General features: G+C 38.1%; 2 protein-coding genes across 2 annotated transcripts in view; both read right to left on the bottom strand.

The window, feature by feature from the left end:
* The window catches only part of LOC134654447 (protein Fe65 homolog), a 98,905-nt gene extending 80,157 nt beyond the window's left edge, over nucleotides 1-18,748 (bottom strand). The window contains exons 1-2 of the mRNA XM_063509892.1: nucleotides 18,512-18,748; nucleotides 8,691-8,848 (exon numbers count right to left, since the gene is read on the bottom strand). Of these exons, the coding sequence (XP_063365962.1) occupies nucleotides 8,691-8,820 (130 nt within the window). The 5' untranslated portion in view covers nucleotides 8,821-8,848; nucleotides 18,512-18,748. The remainder of the gene's footprint in view (nucleotides 1-8,690; nucleotides 8,849-18,511) is intronic.
* Nucleotides 18,749-19,995: 1,247 nt separating this feature from the next.
* LOC134654442 (uncharacterized) overlaps nucleotides 19,996-24,918 on the bottom strand; it is a 191,769-nt gene continuing 186,846 nt past the window's right edge. The window contains exons 10-11 of the mRNA XM_063509888.1: nucleotides 21,282-24,585; nucleotides 19,996-20,242 (exon numbers count right to left, since the gene is read on the bottom strand). Of these exons, the coding sequence (XP_063365958.1) occupies nucleotides 21,299-24,585 (3,287 nt within the window). The 3' untranslated portion in view covers nucleotides 19,996-20,242; nucleotides 21,282-21,298. The remainder of the gene's footprint in view (nucleotides 20,243-21,281; nucleotides 24,586-24,918) is intronic.

Here is a 24,918-nt window from a genome sequence, read left to right as displayed (position 1 = left end):
TTATTAAATGATATATGACAAAAAAATTATACAATATATGTATTTATACTTGATAAAATTGTATAAAGTATTACGTTATACAAAAATATAATATAACAAATGTCATTATAGCACATGTGTATATGTTATTTAAAAATTATATTACAATAGGCATTATTAGGGCTTGCAATTCGAATATTCGACAAATTCGAATATTCGACCTGTTTTGAAATTCGAATATTCGGCCGCTCAGGTTTCGAATATTCGAATATTTTTTATTACTATAAAAAAATCTATGTCATCCGCTGTAGTTACAGTTTCTGTGTGTTTTACGGGTATTTACAGTGAATGAGGAACGGTAGGTACCCAAATACGAAGGATATAATATTTTTACTGTATTCCTCTCGATAGACTTCGTGAATACAGTCAAACCTAACTCAATTTAAAAGAAAACGAAATCAAAAAGTATGTTATTTTTACGGTGCGTAAGTTTTAAGTTAAAGGGTCATTCTGTTTATTCAGTACAAGCGTACGTTAAGCGAATTTTTGAAGTCTAAACCTTGCCATTTATCGCAATTCTCAAAATTAATCATACCAAACCTGCCCAACTTGGTAATCTAACCATGCACCTTTAGCTGACGAATAATCCACCCAGTACTCAACTAACTTTTTCCCTTAAATATTCCAATATTATATAATTAGCCGACCATTAAGAATAATAACTTGCCAAAACAAATAAAGTCAATAAAGATTCAAAATACAATGAAATTAAAGGCCTTTTTACAGGCCTCTGAGTGATTACAAGTTAATTTAAATCGGAAAATAATTACCTACTAAAAAAAATATCTTACATACCTAGGTGTTTGGATGGTTAAAGTTATATTATTTCACGCAACGACGCATTTATAATAAGTTTTATCTAGAAATATTAAATACGTTTAATTTTGGCGTTTCACTTGTTTTTATAAATGTGGGCATCTTATAAATAGTAGGATGATAAAATCTAGTCAATTAAGTGGATTTCTGCCAAATATCGTTAGTTTTAGCAATATGTGAAAAAAGCTTTTGAATAAAACGATAATAAACCGATGTCTCGTTTCTTTTCTTATTTTTTATAATATTCGAATAATTATTCGAATATTCGAATACGTCGTCAGAAAAAGTCGAATATTCGAATATCTGAAAGTTTCGAATATTTGCAAGCCCTATGCATTATATCAATGACAGTTTAGATAAAATTACAATATAACAAAGGAAATGTATAATAAAAATTACATTATAACATATAATAATATATCAAATGGCGTTATAATACATGTATGATAGTTTTTTTATAATTATATTAAGCATTACACACCCATATTTCTTGACCATAACTGTCAGAACATTAGTAACGTAAATAAAGTATTTTATAATAATAAGCCATGATATTAAATTTGTATTAATTTGCGATTAATTATTCTATAATAAATTAAATTAAAATGTAGCAAATACATTTGTTAAATTGAATTATTATGATAACCGGATGTGCAGGAAACATCTTACTTGTTATTCCCACCAAGAAGTGGTGGAAGGGGTGAAGTCTAATCAAATATAAGCGGGTGTCTGACAGTTGTGGCTCACTTCTCAGTTGGAGAGCTAACGACGACAAACGAAGCTAAGTATCCATTTTTATTGTGATTTTATGACTTGTATGTTTTCTTTGTGTTATAGTCTGATGGTATGTACGTTACAACCTTTAATGTGAATATAACGTATATTCCAACTGATTACGGTGCAATTCATCAAGTAGCTTATCGCTAGATCTTTATTACTGTTTTAAATTATGTCAAGTGTGCCAGTACTAACTATAAGCCACCAATATCTATTATGCAGCGTACCTACTTGACTAATTTAGCAATACAGTATTAAGTTTTTTGTGAATTATGTGGTAATAAAGCCGATTAATTGTTCAGTAAATCTACAATATACTTTTACTTACAATCTGCTTATATAAATATATTACTTAAATAATGTTTACCATTTTTATATTCTAAACCTTATAGTTGTCCCTATAATAAATACATTACTTTGACCAATAACTAACTGATCTTAATTAAATACTGCATTACATCTTTATTTCCTATTTTATTAATGATTTTACTGGTGGCAAATCTGACAAACGCCTCATTATTCTTTCGGGTTGGGGTCACGGTCAGCTCTCAGAGCTATAGTCAGTCAGACTTAACAAACTCGCACTCGAATCTTAACTGGTGTGAGACATACTAACATTAAACTAATTTTACGGTTTAAACTCACGAGATTTTAGTCACTCGCGCAACATGTGTCTGAGAGCCTAGGTTCTTAAAATCATACTGTCAAGAGGCAGTTTCCATGGAGATCGTTTCTTTCTCTCTAAGGGTGGCTGCACCGCCTGCACCAAACCAGGGATGTTGCGGATGCCGATTTTTTGACATCCGCGGACGCGGATGCGGATGCGGATTTCTAAAGGCTCACATCCGCGGATGCGGATGTCAAGATAGATACATAAAAAACGTCAAAGATTACATTTTAGTAATTTTCATTTCAAAAAACCGGCCAAGTGCGAGTCGGTCTCGCGTTCCAAGGGTTCCGTACATTAAGTCCCACTCACGCTTGACTGCTCATGTCTAATAGGTTTTTTTGGCTAATGACTAAATTACCTAGCAGTCTAGCACTTACGCCGATGCTAAAACGTTCCTGTAAGTACCGACCTGTTCCACATCCGCATCCGCATTAAACTCCGCATCGATTTTATGCGGATGCGGATGCAGATGCCGATGTTGAAAATAATGCGTAAGTTCCGCGGTTGCGGATGCGGATGCGGATATTCGCAACATCCCTGCACCAAACCGCCTTTCACAGTTTTCTTGGCGTCGATCAGTCCGACACTATGGTTGGTGCAACTGGCCATGTGTTATTAAAACAACGACCCGCCCCGGCTTCGCACGGGTTACACAAAACCTTAACAAATTATACACCTAAATCTTCAAGAATCACTCTATTGATAGGTAAAAACCGCATGAAAATCAGTTCAGTAGTTTTCGAGTTTACTGCGAACATACAAACACTCAAAACAGTCAGACGTGGCGGGGGACTTTGTTTTATAAAGATAGTGATAATGAGAACAACCAAGCTTGCAAAGTACGACAGCATGCAGCAGGTAGATAAAACTATCGCAGGTTGATCAGGGTCGGATCATAAGTACGCTTCCCAGGTAGCATTTATACGTCATTATGACGTCCGTTTACGGTACTGCTCGACGTAAGAGACGTCATTTCTTGACGTCGGGGGGTCCCAGCAGATGACGTCAATTTGTCACAGCCTCAAGACGTCAGTTTACAGACGTAATACTGACGTCATATACTGACTTCATAGGGACGTTACTGGGCCGTACATATTAGGGCAGCCACTGACGTTGGAGTGACGTCATATACTGAATTCATAGGGACGTTACTGGGCCGTACGTATTAGGGCAGCCAAGAAATCCTAGGACCGAATAGCCAACTATCCGGTTCGAAGGACCATGTACGAGGTTCAAAAATAACACTGTATAAAACTACCACTTCATTTACTATTTACACTACTGTACACTGCACAACACTCACTAATGCTTTTGAATTGACGACCTATTGTTCCTCGAACCTTATATATAAGCCCGGAAAAATCTTAACACCGCGTTGTAGAACAGACGCGTTGGGAACAAAGCGCCATCTCTTGACTTATTTGGTAATACATTTTCTATAACAACAAAATTTTACATTTGCTAAATTGTGAATTTTAATGCAAAATATTACAAACATGTTATTCCAAATAATTTTACAAATATTTTAGAGTTAATTGCCAACAAAAATAACCATAATCTATAAATGAATTATGTGAAAGGTACGTCCTGATAGTGACTCCAAATAGACGTCACTGAAACGTCATGTTTGTGACCAAAAATGTACATCCTGACAGTGACCCCAAATAGACGTCAGTGAAACGTCAACTTTAGACTAAAATGGTACGTCCTGATAGTGACCCCAAATAGACGTCAGTGAAACGTCGTATTTGTGACCAAAAAGGTACGTCCTGATAGTGACCCCAAATACACGTAAGTGAAACGTCAACTTTGTGACTAAAATAGTACGCCCTGATAGTGACCCCAAATAGACGTCAGTGATACGTCGTATTTGTGAACAAAAAGGTACGTCCTGATAGTGACCCCAAATAGACGTCACTGAAACGTCTTGTTTGTGACCAAAAAGGTACGTCCTGATAGTGACCCCTAATAGACGTCAGTGAAACGTCAACTTTGTGACTAAAATAGTACGTCCTGATAGTGACCCTAAATAGACGTCATTAAAACGTCAATTTTGTGACAAAAAGGTACGTCCTGATAGTGACCCCAAATGGACGTCAGTAAAACGTCTATTCTCGACGAATAAATGACCGACCTTATTATGACCTATAAATGACGTCGCCTGTGCGTCGCTGACGTCAATTTGCTACCTGGGTTAACGAAGGGCAGATGGTATCTTAGGCCGGTGAAGAAATTTAATAAGGCCCGGGGGCGCTATTTCGGAACGCGCTTTGACGTAACTATAACTACGGGGATTAGAGTTGTGTTTGTGTTGTTTGTGGTTCGGCCTGGCCGCGTAGCCAACATGCCAATCGCTAACGCTCCGTAGCGAACGAAACGCAACTGTCTCTCTCACACTAATATGGAAGAGTGATAGAGAGACACAAAGCGTTTCGTTGTCGATTGTCAGCATGGCTAGGCCAGCTGGGGGCTAAGATGACAATCGTACTTCGACAAGCGCCAAACGAAAAGAAAATATTTATGTATCAGGATGACATGACAGGTGCTACGAAAAAAAAGTCACCGTAACTATGTCCATACATTATTTATTATTTAAGTTTGGTTTGGCGACCCCCTGTTCTGCGATTAGTCTACCAACTGGTACTCAGAATTTAATGAGCAACTAGTATACTCAGAAATTAATAGGAGGAAAGGTACCAGGCGGCCATAAATGAGTAAGCAATAAATCGTCTATATGCAGGCGCCGCGATGTCTGCCGATAGGGCTGTCGCGTGACCTGGGTTTGGGCAGGGTTGTCGGGCGATTCTCGAAACAACTGTTTACTTGAATGAAGTAGGACTGAATTGGGCGGTTTTTATTTTTTTCCCGTTTGTTTTTTTTTTTGGCTGATTTTGATAAATTTGTAGGGTTGTAGAGCTCCTTCATTCTGGTCGAAATAAATACCTCCGAAATCTCAAAATGGGACAAAAAAATCATTTTCCCTTGAGTCACGATAAAAAGTATGATACGTTTTCGTAACTCAAAGTCCGCCGGACGATATTCACGATATCGGCCTGTCAGTTGTTCGGAACTGTCAACTTTTTGTTCTAACTGACAGGCCGATATCGTCCGTCGGACTGGTAATCAGTGGGCCCCTTAAGATTTTATTTATGACATACGACATACGGTGTAATTGCACTTACATTGGTACAGAATAGAAAACTCTATCTATCCACCAAATTTTATCAAAATCTGACAAAGAAAAACAATCAACATTAAAATAAAAATAAGGCCATAAAGGATAACGCATGCTGAGAATGACCCTATCGATTTTTGTGGTAACAGGGGTGTGATTAGGGTAAATATGTTATTGGGGTTAGCTTCTGTTAACTTTAATTTGGATAATGGGATTAGTTCTAAAAATAGATAGTATACCTAGTTCTCTCAATCTATCTCTATCTCCAAAGGAACTAGTAATAAGGATAGTATAGCAAACTATCTATAAAAAGGTCTCCCATTCCATTCAATTTTAAATTTTAATTTTGACAAATCGAAATTTCACGTGTCTGCAAGTTTTGACGTGTTATAGGAGAAGGGTTTCCTTACTCTAAAAATTGTACACTTTTTTCCTAGTAGAGTAAGTAGGTAGTAGTATTTTTTAAGGAAAAATCTAATACAATTAAAAACTCAGTCACGGTATGATCGTAAACAATTTGTACCTAATCATGATTAACGGTCCGATTCGAACTTTAAGATACGTGAATTAATAGATTTAGAAACGATATGGGATATGGATTATATATGTCTGTGTCAAAAGTGACGTTTCTTCAAACAAAAACGTCCCTTTTGACACTGACACATCTAATCCATATCGTTTCTAGATCTAATAATTGACGAATCTTAAGCTTCGAATCGGGCAGTCTGTTGCGAACGCAACTTTTATATTTGTATACAATCTCAATACCTATATTCCTAATGCAGTAGCTAAACGAGGCCGTCGGGCTCGGCTAGTATTTGGAAGCTTTTTCTTAAGCACCAATAGGAGCGCTCCACATACTTTGTATCGCGGCCAATTAGAGGCACCTAAATTTAAACCACCTTTTGTACTATTGAAATTATGCAAATCACTCTCTCATCAGCCTTCATACAACATCCACACCACTTCTACATTTAACCGTTTTGGCAAGAACGCCTTGTAACCACTACATTGGAGAATTATATCAGTTCACTAAGAATTGAAGCTTTTTATTTGAGTCGTCGAGCTCCTGACCTGCACGGCGGCTACACAGTCCATAATCGTTCTTTGAACTTAATCAAATCATAGAGAAATATAGTAAGACAAGAGTGCTCACCCCATACATCAGTTAGACTATTAATTTCAGTGTCTACATCTAGCATCGAGTAGCGGAACTATCAGTACTGCTACTTGACAATAGATGTAGCACCGACCGGAAAGTCTTATCTCAACAGCATAAGACTTTCCGGTCGGTGCTTCATCTATTGTCAAGTAGCAGTACTGATAGTTCCACTACTCGATGCTAGATGCTAATAGTCTTTTTGGTACCTACTAAAACTGATGTATGGAGTGAGCAATCTATGTATTTTTTTCTCTATGACCAAACTCAACTCAGACGGTTTTTAAGACTGATGAATAACAGCTGTTGCACGAAAAACAATAAATTCAACCACTTTAACATGTATTCAAAACGCAACTTTACTTCCTAAACATAAAGCCTCAATTTCACTAACAATAACTGCAAGTCTAAAAAATTGGTACTTGTCGTAAGGTCTTTTTAGGGTTCCGTAGCCAAATGGCAAAAAACGGAACCCTTATAGATTCGTCATGTCTGTCTGTCTGTCCGTCTGTCCGTCTGTCCGTCTGTCTGTCCGTCCGTATGTCACAGCCACTTTTCTCCGAAACTATAAGAACTATACTGTTGAAACTTGGTAAGTAGATGTATTCTGTGAACCGCATTAAGATTTTCACACAAAAATAGAAAAAAAACAATAAATTTTTGGGGTTCCCCATACTTCGAACTGAAACTCAAAAATTTTTTTTTCATCAAACCCATACGTGTGGGGTATCTATGGATAGGTCTTCAAAAATGATATTGAGGTTTCTAATATCATTTTTTTCTAAACTGAATAGTTTGCGCGAGAGACACTTCCAAAGTGGTAAAATGTGTGTCCCCCCCCCTGTAACTTCTAAAATAAGAGACTGATAAAACTAAAAAAAATATATGATGTACATTACCATGTAAACTTCCACCGAAAATTGGTTTGAACGAGATCTAGTAAGTAGTTTTTTTTTATGCGTCATAAATCGCCTACATACGGAACCCTTCATGGGCGAGTCCGACTCGCACTTGGCCGCTTTTTTTTTCTGTGTTATTCCGAACTGCACTCTAAACCAAGGACCTTAAGTTGATTATCGAAGTATGAGACAAACTGTTAGGACCTTTTGACAGTTAGTAGATATTTAAATTTCAGTAACGGGTGCGTTGGCATGAGATGTTCAGATAACTATGTTGACAAGTGACCCTCGCGCATAGATCTCAAAAACTAGTTGGAGCAAAAGCCTCGACCTTATCTGGACTTATGTATGACTAACGACCCGCCTCGGCTTCGCACGGGTTAACAAATTATACACCTAAACCTTCCTCAAGAATCACTCTATTGATAGGTGAAAACCGCATGAAAATCCGTTCAGTAGTATTTGAGTTTATCGCGAACATACAAACAGACAGACGCGGCGGGGGACTTTGTTTTATAAGAGTCGTGGAATGTATTGGATCCCATACATTCTACGACTCTTCTCTTTCCCCACAGACTCTATAATATATGAGGAATAACTTTTAATAAATAGTCGTTGATGCTTAATAAATTTAATAATGCGAGATCTAGGTTAAGGTAATCTATATGCTCTCAACTTGCGAATTCGTCAAGTCGGGGAAGTTTGGGAATGAGGGTTCGTTATGGTAATGTCCGTCTGTTCAATCTTGGATAACTGTCAGTATATACTTAAACTTTGAAGAAAACATTTTGAAACATTGCTTGTTTTAGGTAACTAAGTTATAGTATAAAATCCTAGAGCAGACTGAAACAGACAAAATAGTAACTCTACTTCAATATCTTGACGCTAGACTTTACTAAGGCTAGAGTCACTTTCCAAACGGATCGTCTGGTCCGACTGTAAACTGTAAAGTAACTCTACTCCCATAGCTCGGCATAACACTGACCTATCAAGCTAGAGTAACTCTCCAGGCGTAACCCTTGAACGCTCTGTATACTAACTCCACTCCTATACTTTGAGTTCTAACGCATCTATGAAGCTAGAGTAGCTTTCCTGTCGCGACACGTGAACGGACTGGATAGTAGCTCCACTCCCTTACAACAGTTTTCCACTCACCTATGAAGCTAGAGTCATCATCATGTCGCGCCGCATGCATCGCGAGCGCGGTGAAGGAACGCGCAGCGGGGAACGCCTCCGCTAGACGTAGCGATACGGGCGCCGCGGTCCAGATAGCGCCGCACAGCATCTAGCGAGGCATGGGGATCACGCCGGAACTGGAAGAGACAAATAAAGACGATATTTTTTGTGATTTAATTACAAATGTACCCCCCCTCCCCCTATTGTCCCCTATTGTTTCGACATTATCTTTATTTTTGTTTTAACAGTTTCAAAAGTAAAGATAGGCTCACATAATTTCGTTTGGTGTGCCTGGGTGGAATGGCAACTAAACTAAACTGCAACTGAACTAAATGGCAATAAATGCATGCCCTTACCGGGATTCGAACCCGGGACCATGGGCGTCATAGTCAGTTACTACCCACTAGAATAGACCGGTCGTCAAAAATATTTTCCATAATATTGTATGGAAAAGCGGTCCTCCACTTAAAAACCAGACGAGTTTATTGTTACATACTCGTAGCTACTAAAGTAAAAGACATACCTACATACTACCTACTATCATTAGATGGTTAAATGGAGTACTTACTGTCTAGACGCTTATCTCCTAAAGCTAAGTCTAGATCTTATTTTGTGACAGCCTGATTCAAAGTTTAACCGATTCGGTGCGGACGGCACGACAGGCGTGTCATCACTGTTTTTAATGTGTGGCGTATGACACGATAGGCGTGCCATCATATTCTTTGGGGTAAGGCACACCTGTCGTGTCAAGAATTAATTTTATTGTTCACCGCCACAGCCAAGTCTTCGAAAATGGAACACTCAACGAAACGGTTAAAGGGGCCCACTGATTAACAGTCGGCCGGACGATATCGGCCTGTCAGTTAGAACAAAAAGTTGACAGTTCCGAACAACTGACAGGCCGATACCGTCCGGCGGACTGGTAATCAGTGGGCCCCTTAAGAGTGTGCAACTTGCAAGATCTAAACCAGTAGAAGGTACATCATCATCTAAACCATAGGTAGCACTAGGTACAGAAAAGTGAGAAAAGTTTAATGTTGTTACTAAATGATTAAAACTTACCATCAAACAAACTAGTCCCATATCAAAATATTCCTAATTAAGTATCTAAACACCAACACGAATATCCCAATGACCAGCCACACAGCGCCGACCCGATTTATCCAGAGCCCAGAGTCCGCCACGTCCATTACGGCAAATGGGTGGGTATTAATAGTGGAAATTGTCATTTATCATGGCCTGAAGGGGTACAGTGGAAGTATGGACAGTGTATTGAGTCAACACAAACGTTTAAAAAACCGGCCAAGAGCGAGTCGGACTCGCGCACGGAGGGTTCCGGTACTGCCCCGCCCGACGTTGCTTAATTTCGGTCAAAAATCACGTTTGTTGTATGGGAGCCCCACTTAAATTCTGTTATATTCTGTTTTTAGTATTTGTTGTTATAGCGGCAACAGAAATACATCATCTGTGAAAATTTCAACTGTCTAGCTATCACGGTTCGTGAGATACAGCCTGGTGACAGACGGACGGACGGACGGACAGCGGAGTCTTAGTAATAGGGTCCCATTTTTACCCTTTGGGTACGGAACCCTAAAAAGCCGACATTCATATGAATTATTAATGACATTAACATAAAACATATGAATAAATAGATGCCGTTTTAACTACAGGGTGGCCCAAAAATACGTTGATAACGTTTTTACTAGTGTGCTGATTAGTTACGTAAGTATTTCATAAAACAATAAAATTAGAAAAACTTTGTCAACGTATTTTTGGGCCATCCTGTAGAATGGTACTTGTTAGTTATCAATAAAGGAGCTATGGCTATAATGATGAAAATATAAAACAATCCTATCCACGCCATAGGTATATACTTAATGGGTATTTGTGTATTATAATTTATATTAAAGGCAACACGCTCATATAAGTAAGTCAAACAGAAAACTGTTCTGTTTTTGGGGTCATTCTCTCGCCCAGCCATTATTTATATCAAAATCGTCTTCTAAAGGGCGGGAAATAGACAATATGCAGAGGTATACATATACTTATATACCTCTGAATGTCTGCAGAAAAGTTGTTAGAACCTACTTAGGTTCTAACAACTTTTCTATGTAATATTGGGAGAAAAGGAGTTATTAATTAGGAATTAGATTAGATAAATACTCCTGTTAGGTAGAGTACCAAATATAAGAGTTGTTGCCTCGGACAGCTTTTCTAACAGAGAGTTTTGGGAATACTAAGCAATATAATTAATCTCTATCATACATCAGAGGTAAACCAAAACAAAACGGAGAGACAGACAGACGGACAGAGTCACACCATAAGGGTTCCTCTGGTACCTTTTTAGTACGGAACTCTAATAAAACAGCTAAGCGTTAATTTAAAGTCAATATACTGCATAATTTAAGTTTATTACCAGCTGAGTAGGGTCGCAAGGCTACCGTTAATTGTTTACAGTAAGTACATGTGCTGCGGCTACAGATGACAGGTTTAGTCATAACTTTAGGGCTTAGAAATTGAAGTTCGCATGGAGAACACTTTGTGGCTTTGTAGGGTGCTTTCGTAATAATAACAATACCGAGTGGGCCCAAAAAATATTAGTGTCACCCCACACTAGCAACTCCCGAGCGTCGGCCTCTAGTCAACTCTATGGCTTTTCAAAATTGTCAGTAAGTAAGTCAAAGTCATCCTGAATCGAAACAAATTTCAGATATCTCTTAAGTCAAACTTATCACAGCATCAGTCGAATGTCTTACGATCGATCGTGAAGGTCGTATCAAAACTGATTCAAACCCGTAAAAAATTGGTAAAGCTGAATTGGCCTCTTGTGCTGTGACAACCCTCAAATCGAAACTATTTTTCTCAACTACCCAACTCAGCCTGCAATCCATAAGCGTGCGACATGAAAACGGTTTATCTGATATTTGCAGATAAGGTGTATTCGGGTATTTCCGAATGAACGAATAGTGGCGGATAATTCCGAAAGCTGACTCTTACTACAACGGAATATGAGTGATTTACAATGATTTTCGGAATTATCCGATTTCCGGAATTACCCGAATAAACCTTAAAGCAAATAATATGAGCTGCAATCCATTCCGACTGAGGTCTGCAAACACAGACGAAATAAATCACACTGATATTGGGGTATTCAGTCAGTGGTGAAACATTTAGAGAAAGCCATGAAATTATGTAACGAGACTTAGTTTTAAATTTGTAATATGTTTGAGTGGAAAATGTATGTAAAATCTGCATAAAACTGTAAAGTGTCATTCTATGGAACTTGCTAACTATGTAAACAAACCGCCATATTAAAATTGTCTCTACTAGTGACTTTTGTTTACATAGTTAGCAAGTTCCATAGAAGGACACTTTAGAGGTAAGCACATCCAGTTACTTGGAGTCTGAATCTGGAACTCTTTACCTCTGGACATTAAAAAAAACGCGCCAAATTTCTTGTTTAAAAAAACCCTACAGAACATTATTTATCTCTCCCATAAATAGCACCTACTATTCTTTACTCTGCGGCTGAAATGTTCCTGTTATATTAAGCCATATTCGGGAATAATCGGGATTGTTTGACGTATGTATTTATATTTTTTTTGTTGTATTTTCACGCATTCTTATGTTTATTTACTGTATATTCAAGTAAGCTTCATAAAGCTTTTGCAACACCTACTCAAATCACCTGATTGACGAAATTCTCTGATTCCGTTACCCTTGGGTTTTGAGCATTGCTGTTTTGTGACTTGGAAAACGGACAGTCTCAATATTTCACAAAAAACATTGCCATACCCATACTGTAAACTGTCGGGCGGTGTAGTAAACATACATGATATTGGGTTTGATATTAACATGCATGACACGCGACTGTTAATCATGCACGATAGATTTATTGGTAATTTGGTACATTTCGATGACAGTTTGATAGTTATTTAATGGAATGAGGAGTTAAAAATCAAAATGGCAATTGTATAACAAATCCATTTAAACCGAATTTCAATTATTAAATTGTACAAGGACTAATCGCGTATCTAAGTATCGTATCTGCACACCTTTTAGAACAACAATGACCCTCTTTCAGAGCATGAGAAATGAAAACTATGTTTCTCTTACCCGCTAACCTTAAATATTCAAACAGACCCTAGAACTGAACTAAACCCGTCGACCGCAGAACTACCGACCGCGCATCCGTCTCGCTGACAGATGGCCGCGCTTTAATGGAACTTCCGAACACCCTGTATATTGATGGCTTTCATATTGTTTTAAATAGGTACCATTCGCAATTGTTGAATGAATTGTACCGTTAGGCACAAAGTAATTTTAATAGTCTTTAACATAATTATAACGTAATAAAAATACATCACAAAACAGCCGAAATTATTATCATTCTATACAGGCTGGCCCAAAAATACGTTGGCAAAGTTTTTTCCTGTGCAAATTGTTGATAATTTAATTAAAGATAATAAGTTTTGTTTCTGTTAAATGGTTGTAGTTCTAATTTTTCATTATATTTTGTAACAGACGAGACTTGTAAGTAAATAAGTAAGAAATATATTCCTAAACATTAATGGCAAACAATTATACCTACATGCTGCCTGACACCAGTATATATACATATATATATATACCTACTGCCACTCCTCGTCGTACTTTTAAGGTTCTTCCACGGCCGGCCAAAGTTAAAACGGCCGTTATTGTTTTGAGTTCATAGATTGACGAATCCACAACACACCACAACATACTTTGATACAAGATACAGTACGTAGCGGCCCCCTTTATTAAAATATCTTTCGTTAAATTTAAATTATCACGATTATTTAGCAGTGGCGCTAGTGTGCACGTTGATGGGCTCTTAAAAATGGCCACGAAAATGACAAACCGCTCCCACCTGTATGTACCCCGTCGATAAATTCTAATACAGCCCAATGATTATTGATGGGGCCATTATGTAAATGCTGAATCTCCGCTCTTTTAAATTTATGACCGAATTCGGCCATTTTGAAGTTCTTCTTAATGGGGGGATTTTGTAAGTCAATTAATAAATAGGACTTTTGTAAGGAAGTGTGGTAAATCATGTTTATGTGTGGAGAAACTTTGTTTAAGTTAGATACCACGAGCATTTAAACCATAAGACTCACGCTAGACCGGCTGCCGTATTCGAACTTCAAGATATTCACAAGAGAAGACACGTACTAGATCCATTCTAGATACGTTATAGTTTAGATTTCAATTTTTGACTTTTGCAGCGCAATTCGGGCAACCAATGTCACTTTTACGTTAGATATCTATTAGATGTGAATTGGATCTCTAAGCCATATCTTGTGGAAATCGTTCAAGAGTATCTCCAGAATCGCGGAAATGTCAAATTTGACAGGTTAGATCTTAACCATATCGTTATCGTATCTTGGTGATGTCTAAAAGATATCTAACAGATGTCTATTTCAAAATCCGAATCTTACGGTCGGAGAGGTCAGAGGTCGGAGCTTACGGCGCTTCATTTTCTATGGAAAGCACCACGTGATCACCGATCAGTCGTCATAAAAAATGACGTGTTGGATGCCTCGGCCTGGGCTCGGGCCGGTCTAGTGAGTCATCCTTACCCTTTGGCAACCGAAAAATTGAAATTTGCTAACTTAATAATGAATTCTAGTGACTTGAATGTTAAAGCGCTCTTTGAAATTGTTTATTATGAAAAGACTGACATTATTGAATAAATAAAAAAGCGGCCAAGTGCGAGTCGGACTCGCCCATGAAGGGTTCCGTATTTAGGCGATTTATGACGTATAAAAAAAAACTACTTACTAGATCTTGTTCAAACCAATTTTCGGTGGAAGTTTACATGGTAATGTACATCATATATTTTTTTTTAGTTTTATCATTGTCTTATTTTAGAAGTTACAGGGGGGGGACACACATTTTACCACTTTGGAAGTGTCTCTCGCGCAAACTATTCAGTTTAGAAAAAAATGATATTAGGAACCTCAATATCATTTTTGAAGACCTATCCATAGATACCCCACACGTATGGGTTTGATGAAAAAAAAATTTTTGAGTTTCAGTTCGAAGTATGGGGAACCCCAAAAATTTATTGTTTTTTTTCTATTTTTGTGTAAAGATCTTAATGCGGTTCACAGAATACATCTACTTACCAAGTTTCAACAGTATAGTTCTTATAGTTTCGGAGAAAAGTGGCTGTGACATACGGACGGACAGACAGACGGACAGACGGACAGACAGACAGACAGACAGACATGACGAATCTATAAGGGTTCCGTTTTTTGCCATTTGGCTACGGAACCCTAAAAACGTATCCAGTAGGGCTAAGATGGTCGGCGCTTTATCATTTGTCACCATGCCTGTCACGTTCTAATAAGTATGTAAGTGCGAAAGTGACGCATGACATGACAGGTGATAAAAATGTGGCCATGATATCGCTGCAGGCTATCAATCGTCAAATCAGATCAATACAACAATAGCGAACTTTTTTACATTCCACGACATGCCGAATTATAGTACAATCGATTGGCCAAGCTTCAGCCGAAAACGTATGCAAAAACCGAAGTAATTATCAAAGGAAAATATACTTTATGTGTATAATTATAAGGTGTGTAATTTGGTTTTATGTACCTTGAAAGCATGTGGTCAAGTGGAAAAAGGTCAATTCTTGTGACCCCAAGTTTTGTTGTGAAAAACATGAAGTTTCACAAAGAAAGTGAGATTTATTTTTAGGTACTAACGAAAGCTGAAGACGTGGGTTCAAATCCCGTCTCGGTTACTCAGACTTTTTTAAGGTTCCGTACCCAAAGGGTAAAAACGGGACCCTATTACTAAGACTCATCTGTCCATCTGTCCGTCTGGCTGTCACCAGGCTGTATCTCATGAACCGTGATAGCTGGACAGTTGAAATTTTCACAGATGATCTATTTCTGTTGCCGCTATAACAACAAATACTTAAAAGTTCGAAACCCTCGGTGGGCGAGTCCGACTCGCACTTGTCCGGTGTTTTTTTTGCTTTTTGAGCTTTTTCAATCTATCTTGTTGTTATAGCGGCAACAGAAATACCTACATCATCTGTGAAAATTTCAACTGTCTAGCTATCACGGTTCATAAGATACAGCCTGGTGGCACTGGCAGACAGACGGACAGTGGAGTCTTAATAGTAATAGTATCCCGTTATTACCCTTTGGGACGGAACCCTGAAAAAACATTTCAACTCAAAAATAACCTCTTTTATGACACAATCTCCCTGTATCACCTGTATGCTACTATAGGTCTTCCCTGTCTTTGTCTTCTCCGTGACTCTTAAGTCTTAACCAAGTTTATTTTTATCTAGATACCTAGATTTCTAAAATCCAAGCCACCGTGACCTGGATACACACAATAGGACCAACTACGTCACAATGACGTCATAATTTGTGACGGCACGATTTTTAAGCTTTATGTGGTGTGACACACGCTAATAAACGATTAAGTTTCGTAGAAAAGGTAATTTATGTACAAAAATATCAACAACGGAAGTAACTACTTGGGAAATGTTTTTATATATTATTTTTTTGCCTTGGCGTCAGGTGAATGTGCGCAGTTACATTTTCATACTCATGATTTTGAACTGATTTGGAGTATTAATAGTAGATTGTTAACCAAGGGATGAAAAGCACTCATTAGTCATTTTTGCCAAGGTAGTTTGGCGCTCGAACGCAGTGAGAGGTATTTAATATAATGTACTATATCAGTACCAGCTTGATATATAGTAGACCGAAGAGAATCGGATCACAGGGTGAATCGGGTCAGACCACACAGACTAAAAAAATGTTGATACCTACTGAAAATATTGCTTATGACTGCCGTCTCAGGCTAACAGAAGACATGTACAGCGCTATTTTAGTGCACTCATATCAATGGAATATTTCTATATCAACGGATTTTTCAAGGTGACCAGATACAACCTGTGATCCGACTCGCCTCGTTCTACCCTACTTACCATCCAATCCAAATATTACAGAAATAGACCAATAAGAAAAACTACAGAATAGGTGCTCTGATTATTCCATTCCAATGTAAGTATATATATGTCGTAAGTTTTTCATGTTGTAAGCGGCACAACTTTGCTGGAAGAATGCCAAAGACGTCACTAGTCTAGAACTAGGGTATAATAGTACCTAACTATTCTAATAGACCTAATACGTGTCGGTCAATATGTCGTTGTAATGCGTAGCTAGTTTTAAAGAGTTTCAACATGATTGTATAGATTTATTTTAAGTGACATACTTAATTGGAAGCAGAGATGGGCAAAACTCATTCGAATGACGAATAACGAATGAAAATAACAAAATTTATCGCGAATGACGTATAAAAATGTCGGATGATTATTCTTATTTGAATAAATTATTCGTCGAATAATTCATCCGCGAATAATTTATTCGTCGAATGAATTGCCACGAATAATTTATTTATTGGAATACCTTATAAACTTTTCACGGTTTCGAAAAATTTGGCAACTGTGATGTGCGATACAACTACCTGCAAGTCCTATAACTACCTAAATAGTTACTGTAAATGTAAATACGAATAAATCATCCGCGAATAAATCATTCGCGAATAAATCATCCGCGAATAAAAAAATCGTGAATTATTGTTTATTCGAATGATTATTCCGATAAAAGTTTATTCGAATGATGCCCATCTCTGATTGGAAGCAATGTACCCAACGTTAGACCGATTCTGGTTTGTTTTTATTATGCAATTGGTGATATCACACCTTCGAATACAAAATAAGATAAATTATATGGACCAACTTTCACAATATTAGGTAGCTAATTATATAGTACACCGTACTGAATTGCATGAAGCACGTTAGGACCATGGACCTAGAATATATAACTCTATGGTTAGGACACTAAAGTTGGATTGGACCCCGCTAACTCCGTGTCGCATTACTACGAGTATGAAAATATGACGTTTATAATAACACCCCCTTAATTTGTTCAAATTATGTTTCTAAGAGCTTACCTCGCCTTAAGTTAGCTTAGTTAGAAGGACTCCTTTAGATTTTGTTAAAAATAACAAGTTAAGTATTAACTAAGTTACGTAGTTTTATAGGTATTATTGGACTTTTTAAACAAAAACAAATTTTTATTTAAATCTATAAAATAAGTACTTTTAAATCAACGATTTAACGACTGTCATACCTATATTATTATTTTTCGTAGCAGACTTTACACGGCTCGTAACATTGATTCATAAAATAAAATAACCATATTGGGATCCTGGTACCTACCTAACATTACTTCTCCTTTACTTCCCCTCCATAAACAATACCCTCGTATGTGTAATAGCATATGAAATCGGCTTTCCTTGAGAAATAACTTAATTTGATAAGTACGTTGACATCCCGAGCCAATTACGAAATGACTAAAGTTTACTAGCAAACGTCGTAATTACGCACTACGTATTTTATTTATCCTACTTATCTACATTCTGGGGCAAAAATAGGGGGCACTTTTCAATAGAATTTCTTAGATTTAAGCTGTATTATCGAAATATAAATGGAAGAAGGTAGCGTGAGATTCAAGCTTAAAATACGTAGCAGTCTGCAGTAATTTCATACGTGAAATAATCTTAGAAAGTCGTCAAAAGATTGTGTTAATTTTTTAGTGTACCGCACAAACTTTGTTTTACATACAATATCAATGAATTTGTCTTATAGGTAAGTACTTAAGTAAAAATCGATGGCTATCCACAGTAAATGGGTTAAAGACACACATTATATCTTATTCTTGTTTTTAGTTAACTCTTACCTCACTCCTTAAGCGTCACGAAAAAAATATTACGTAAGATCGCACAGTGTTCTAATAGTTAATAACAGTCAAATGTTCACTTCACTTAGTCTTTTCATTAGTTTATTAATGTCTTTTAGCCGTCCACTGATACAACAGTGGATAAAACAGGAAATAAATGAAAATAAAATGGAGACGACTCACGTATTGGGGTTAGTATCTGGGGGTGGCGCGCATGCGTGGGACAACCCTTGTTTGGAACCCTTAATTGTGGGGGAATGTTACAATACATATTAATTCTTATCTTACACTTATTTTCACTTGTGTATATAACCTAAAATATGCACATAATCCCTAATTTTAAAAATAAAAATTAAGTTAAAAGGTGTGAAATTAGAAATGAAACCATAGATTTTTTCACATGGCAATATTATAACGTAATTTATGTAAATAGTTAATCTGAATCTACATCGCAATATGCCTCGTGTGCTTTCGTTACTGGCTAAGAGGAATATAGATGCAAAAATATCTACACTGACTGACGAAAATATCGTGACACGGACTCTGTTGTGTTGTAAAACCAATTTCGAGATATTTTTGAGGGAGTTGGGATGTATTCGAAACAGTAGACGGTAGTTTCTTGTGCATAGTATTTAGGTCCTGCCATCTTGTGGACTACATCGGAAGCATAAACTTCACATTTACACCTCGCGTCAAAAATCTGACGGCTCCTATTTTTTAAAATTCAATAATACTCATAACCAAGTAGCCTTAGAGCATTTAATAACCGGTCGCCTTTAAGAGCTCACCCTCTGCCGAAATCCTTGCACAATTGCTCATACTTTTGTATGGACTGACGTTTATCTGACATGGCTATTTGTACGTAACGTACATTTGACGTGCCCCTCCCCCGCAAAAATCGGCAGATTGTTTTGTACTTACAGAAAATTACAGATAAGGCGTCTCCAGTTAATACTAAATGCTCTAAGCCCAAACCATGCATGTTGCATGTTCCGCAAAGAACTCTTATTTATTTGAAATATGACACTTTAGCTGTGACTATAAATTTACTTCGAAACGGCGAACAACTAATCGTAGATATAGTTCGTTTTTTTTAGCATTAGAAAAAAGATAAACAATCTTGACGTGTCTTTTTATTAGGTACAACAATTATGAATCATATACGATTATTTACATTCTTTTGCTTTCATTAGTAATAGTTACTGATTTTTATTAAAAAGCGATTTTCAATTAAAATTAAAAGACACGTAAGATCGCGTAGGTAGTCTTTGTCTAATGCTAAAAAAACTATAGACAAGTTTCGTGTTGGAGGGTAGTTGGATGGTGGTTAGCAAAAATGTGTCAACCCCCATTCATTTTGCAATAAAATGTCAACTTTAAGCGTCCATTTTTTGAGTTGACATCTTATTGCAAAATGAATGTGGGTTGACACATTTTTGCTAAACACCATCCAGTTGGTAAGGAGATGAATTAAAACAATAAAAGAAACTATAGGAATAAAATTTGTATTTCACAGTTCTGAAATGTTTAATACACAATAGTATTTTTTAATAAAATAGAACTATTAGCTATTTCATTGCAATAACACTCAAAAATACATTGTCATAACAACGTTGGATAAATTTCTAGTACGAATAACATTAATTTGCCGATGTCATCTAAGCTATATTGTAATCTCTATGTTAATTTAATAATATGTAATGCGGTCATGACGTCCGTCCGCTGTGGACTCTGGAAAGAAAAACATTGATTAGTTATTTAAATCAAAAAAACAATAACCTCAACACAGATGGCGCCACTGAGGCCTATGTTTTAATAAAAGAACGGTTCAGAAATGTTCGGTGGACAGTGAAAAAAAAAAAAACAATTTAAAGCACCTCAAATACTAAATACCCCGATGGCAACAGTGGTAACAAAGACAAACCAATAATAAACTATTTTTTTTATTATAACACGACTAAGATTATTAAAACGGGCTAATTCCAAGACTTGCGTCAATTATTAAAGAGTTTCCGAGGCCATCTTCCGGGTCCATCATCAGATCATCTCTATGCCATAATAGTAACACATTGTCAAGTGTTTACAGTGATTTAAGTTATTATAAAAAATATATGCACACGAACTTTATTGCAAGGTACGTAAAAGCCTGTAGCTACTTCTGCTATTGTAACAATACTTCTCCTATTCATGATTTCAAATCAGTCAGAAACTACAAATTAGCTTAAATTTATGTATAAAGTTAAAATTACAGTTAGACACCGACAGTTGAATTTAACCTTTTTTTTAAATAAAACATCTATATTTACCCCCTTTTTCATAAACATCTGCTAAGTTAATCAGTTGTTGATCGTCGTTTCTCCCTCGATTCATAACGACAGATAGGGACAAACGACAATCATCAACTGATTAAGTCAGCAGCCGTTATGAATAACGCCATTTGGCTTTATCACACGAAAAACGATAAGCTCTGGCATAGAGAAAAAAATACATAGAGTGCTCACTCCATACATCAGTTCAGACTATTAATATCAGTGTCTACATCTAGCATCGAGTAGCGGAACTATCAGTACTGCTACTTGACAATAGATGTAGCACCGAGCGGAAAGTCTTATCTCAACAGCATAAGACTTTCCGGTCGGTGCTACATCTATTGTCAAGTAGCAGTACTGATAGTTCCGCTACTCGATGCTAATAGTCTTTTTGGTACTAAAACTGATGTATGGAGTGAGCACTCTATGTATTTTTTTCTCTATGGCTCTGGTTAATTTACCTTTCAACTAGCACCATTTATTTGGTCATCCCCTGCTTGGCGCGGCGCTCCCACTCGGCGCGCATCTGCAGGATCCCCTTGAACTGCGGCGACGCGTCCGCCTCCCCACCTCCCCCTCCCACTTCCTTCTCTTTCTCACCTTCTCCCTCCTTTTCTATCACAGCACTCTCTCGCTTTTCCTTCTCGACTGATAAATGCCTCTTATCATCATCTTTCCTTTGCCACGGGCGTTTAGTCAAAGTATCCGCTTTATACGCCATGGCTTCTGATTTCGTTATGTTTTTGATGTCTTCCCTATCGTTGGAGGGATCCGGGAATGTTCTATTTCTTAATCTCTTTTCTGGTGTCGAGTCGGATACTTCTTTTTTATATTTGTTTGCTTCGCTTTTGTATACAGGAGCGCTTTCTCTTTTAGCATTCGATACGCTGTTAATGCTGACGCTTCTTTGATAATGTGGGACACCAAACTGGCTGACGCGAGCGGCGATATCTACCATCCTGTTCTCTTCATTGGTTTTCGATGATGTGTCATCGTTTTCTTTATCGCTGTCTCTAGATTTGATGGACGCGTTGAACTCGTTTTTGTGGAGCTTGGATCTGTGCGCATTGTCGTGACCTTCCGCTATTTCTTGGGCAAGAGTTTCGGCTTCGCAATCCTTTAGTTTTAGAGAGCGTCTAGCGAATACTTTCATAAGTTCAGGTTCGTCGTCGTTTCTGCGTTCGCTAGTGCGGAGTTCTTTGGACAAGATGACGGGTTTTTTTCTGTATACGACGGTTTCTTCATTTCTGTCTGGTGTTCTGATGTCGTTGCTGTCTGTGCTTTGAATGGAGCTTTTACTTCCAAAGCTGGAATGTGATTTCCGATCCATAGATATGTTGTCGTAAATTTTCTCCGTACTACCGTCAGTGCTTAATGAATTAGTCCTTGGTTTCTCCGGTCCGTCTTGCATCTCGACGCTCGTTGATTTGCGTTTGAAAAATGCTTTCGGAGTTGAAGGACTTTGCGGTGTAAGAGGCGGTTGGGAAGTAGCCTTTTTAACGACTGTTGGAGAACTCTTTAATTCTGTTTGAGTATTTTCGCTCACGCTCTCGACTTTGCTGACGACTGAATTCCTTTGACTCTTGCTTTCGATTACTTCGAATGATTCAATCTCTTTTTCGACTTGTGGACTATCAATTTTCTTTGGCGTTATATTAGCCGTCAGCACTACATTAGTTGTAGGTTTTACGTCAACTCTGTTTAGTTGTATGTTGAGAAATTCTGGCACTCCAGGTTTAGTGGTACCTGATTGTTGAAGTTTTTCGTCACTTTTCTTCATTTTTGGAGCATCCGTTTTGATCTGGATTGGAGTATTTTCTTTGTTAATCATAGTTACAGATATATAGTTCTCCGCCTCCTGCTTTTCTTTCTGAATCATATTATTACTGATTCTTCCCCCTTGACTCAAAGCGCTTTCTACTGAAATAGTTTTCCTTCTATCCTCTACCTGCTTTTCAGGGCTACTCTTAACACTATCTAAAGAGCTAGATTTGAGTATCGGTGCCAAAATTGGCTTTGGCGAACTTATAATATCATCGATTTTAGCCTCTATCTGAGAAATGTCACTGTCTCTCTTATGGCTGTCCATGCCTATTTGGATGCTGCTCGAGAAGAGCTTCTTGTCATCGTGCATGTCAGTTTTGAGGCTGTCCATATAACTACTGTCCGTGCTGGGTAAACTGTCATAGTTAGCCTCGGCGGTTCCATGGATTATGCTATAGTTCCTAGCGGATACTCTTTTAGTATAATCGTGTCGCTCGCTCACGTTTCTCCTGTAGTTAACCTCCCAACTTTCGAGCAAGGGCTCGGATATACCGACGATAGCCGGTAGACTCGGCATCTGGCTCTCCTGAGAGCTGATCGACGGAGATTCCGAAGCGTAACGGAAGCTGTGCGACTTGCCAATGCTGCTTCTGGTCTCCACGTACTCGTCGCCGAGCGATCGAAGTCCTGAGTTCACGTAGGCCTCTTCAGTCTTAGAGGCGCGGTGAGCTTTCTCGCGTTTCTCGTGCTTATCGCGGAGCTCGCAGACATGGTCGGAAGATCGGTGTATGTGCTTCACGTTTTCGGAACTCTGATGCAGGATGTTCTTAGGAGGCGACACTGATGCCGACATAACTACACTGTGATTAAAATAAGGGATGTTTTTAGGCATGCTTCCGCTGTGGAACATGTAGTCGCTGTGAACGCTCTTCATGCGATGCGCTCTGATCGGGGGTTCTTCGTCCGAGATCTCTAGAGTGGGCGACAAGTTCTCCTCCTGAGCTATGTTAGAGAGCTCGTTATTAATAAATGCTTTTGTCGAGAACGGGTCGACGAGTCTCTGAACGGAGGCGGGTCGCTTAGACTTATCGTGGTTCAAACTGAATGATTCCCTCTTGTCTTCGACGGTTTCTTTGGAGGACGTTCGTTTCGAACGCTCCATTTTCTCATTAAAGTCGTCGCGGCGACTCAGACGAGCTTTCATTTCTTGGTTCAACATTTTGTCGGTTTCTTCAGCGATTTTGAGATCAGTTATATTGTATTCGACGCCCGGTACTTTGACCGCGCTGTAGACGTCTTTGTAGACTCCCTCTTGGACGTACGCCCCTTTATTGTCCATTCTTTTATGCATTTGATTGGCGAAAACCTTCTGTCCGGCAGATTTGTGGGTTCTCTCAGCGGGCACCGGTTTGTGCCCTTGTCCGTGATCAACATAAACAAATCCGCTCCTTTCCGTATCCATAGTTTTATATTGCGCCGTGGACTTTTCAGTTTTAGATTTCTTAGTCTCTCCTTCGCCATCTGTCTGATCTTTCTTCGATTTTTTACCACTCTTTCTTAAAAGTAGCCGACTGAAGAATGACTCCTCCTTCTTTGACGACCTGATCACTTCGTTCTCAATCTTCTTTTCCGATTTAGACTTCTTTTCATGGCAAGATTCTTCGGCATACTTATTATCAGACCTGTATTTTGTAACCCGTTCCTGAGAGTAGCTGATCTGGGTTTCGCTGGTGGTTACATGGTCGTCTCTGAGGTTTTGTCCTTGTGAGCTGGACTTTGATCTTTTGATCGAGGATCTGGGGGTATTTTGTTCGGCAATGGAAAGTTTTGCGGGGGAGTGTCCTATCATCTGGCTTAAGGCCAGGCCAGGGGGCAGAGAGGAGGACTTAAGGCGCGTGTCGGCCGGAGTCTCGAGCACTCGCGTGAGCTCGCGGTTCAACTGCTGATGCTGTGCGTTCACGATCATGTGATGTTTCGTAGTGGTCGATGAAGAGAATGATTCTGGAAATAAAGTACAAAACATTTAGATGTTGTTGCATTTGTTTTAGTAGTTGACGGTTACAAAGATAGTCGCCTGCTTGTTCGGAAATCGTCGTAATCAGCCAATTGTCTCTTTCCAAACATCGATATGCATATTTAATCGCTGAGTAACGGATACTGTAACTTGTGTATAATACTTGTCTAGTTCTAGTTGAATACCTAGTTCTAATTCTTTACGTGATGAGATAACACTCGTACCCAGAATTAGTAGAAAGACTACCTATACCTTTGTGAAAAGATTATGGCTCTAAATTATTTTCCTGAAATGACTACTTATATCATATCACATCAATG

The sequence above is a fragment of the Cydia amplana genome, chromosome 15, assembly GCF_948474715.1.
Source record: "Cydia amplana chromosome 15, ilCydAmpl1.1, whole genome shotgun sequence".
In the NCBI taxonomy this organism is placed as follows: domain Eukaryota; kingdom Metazoa; phylum Arthropoda; class Insecta; order Lepidoptera; family Tortricidae; genus Cydia; species Cydia amplana.
This window is presented reverse-complemented; position numbering and strand designations above follow the sequence as displayed.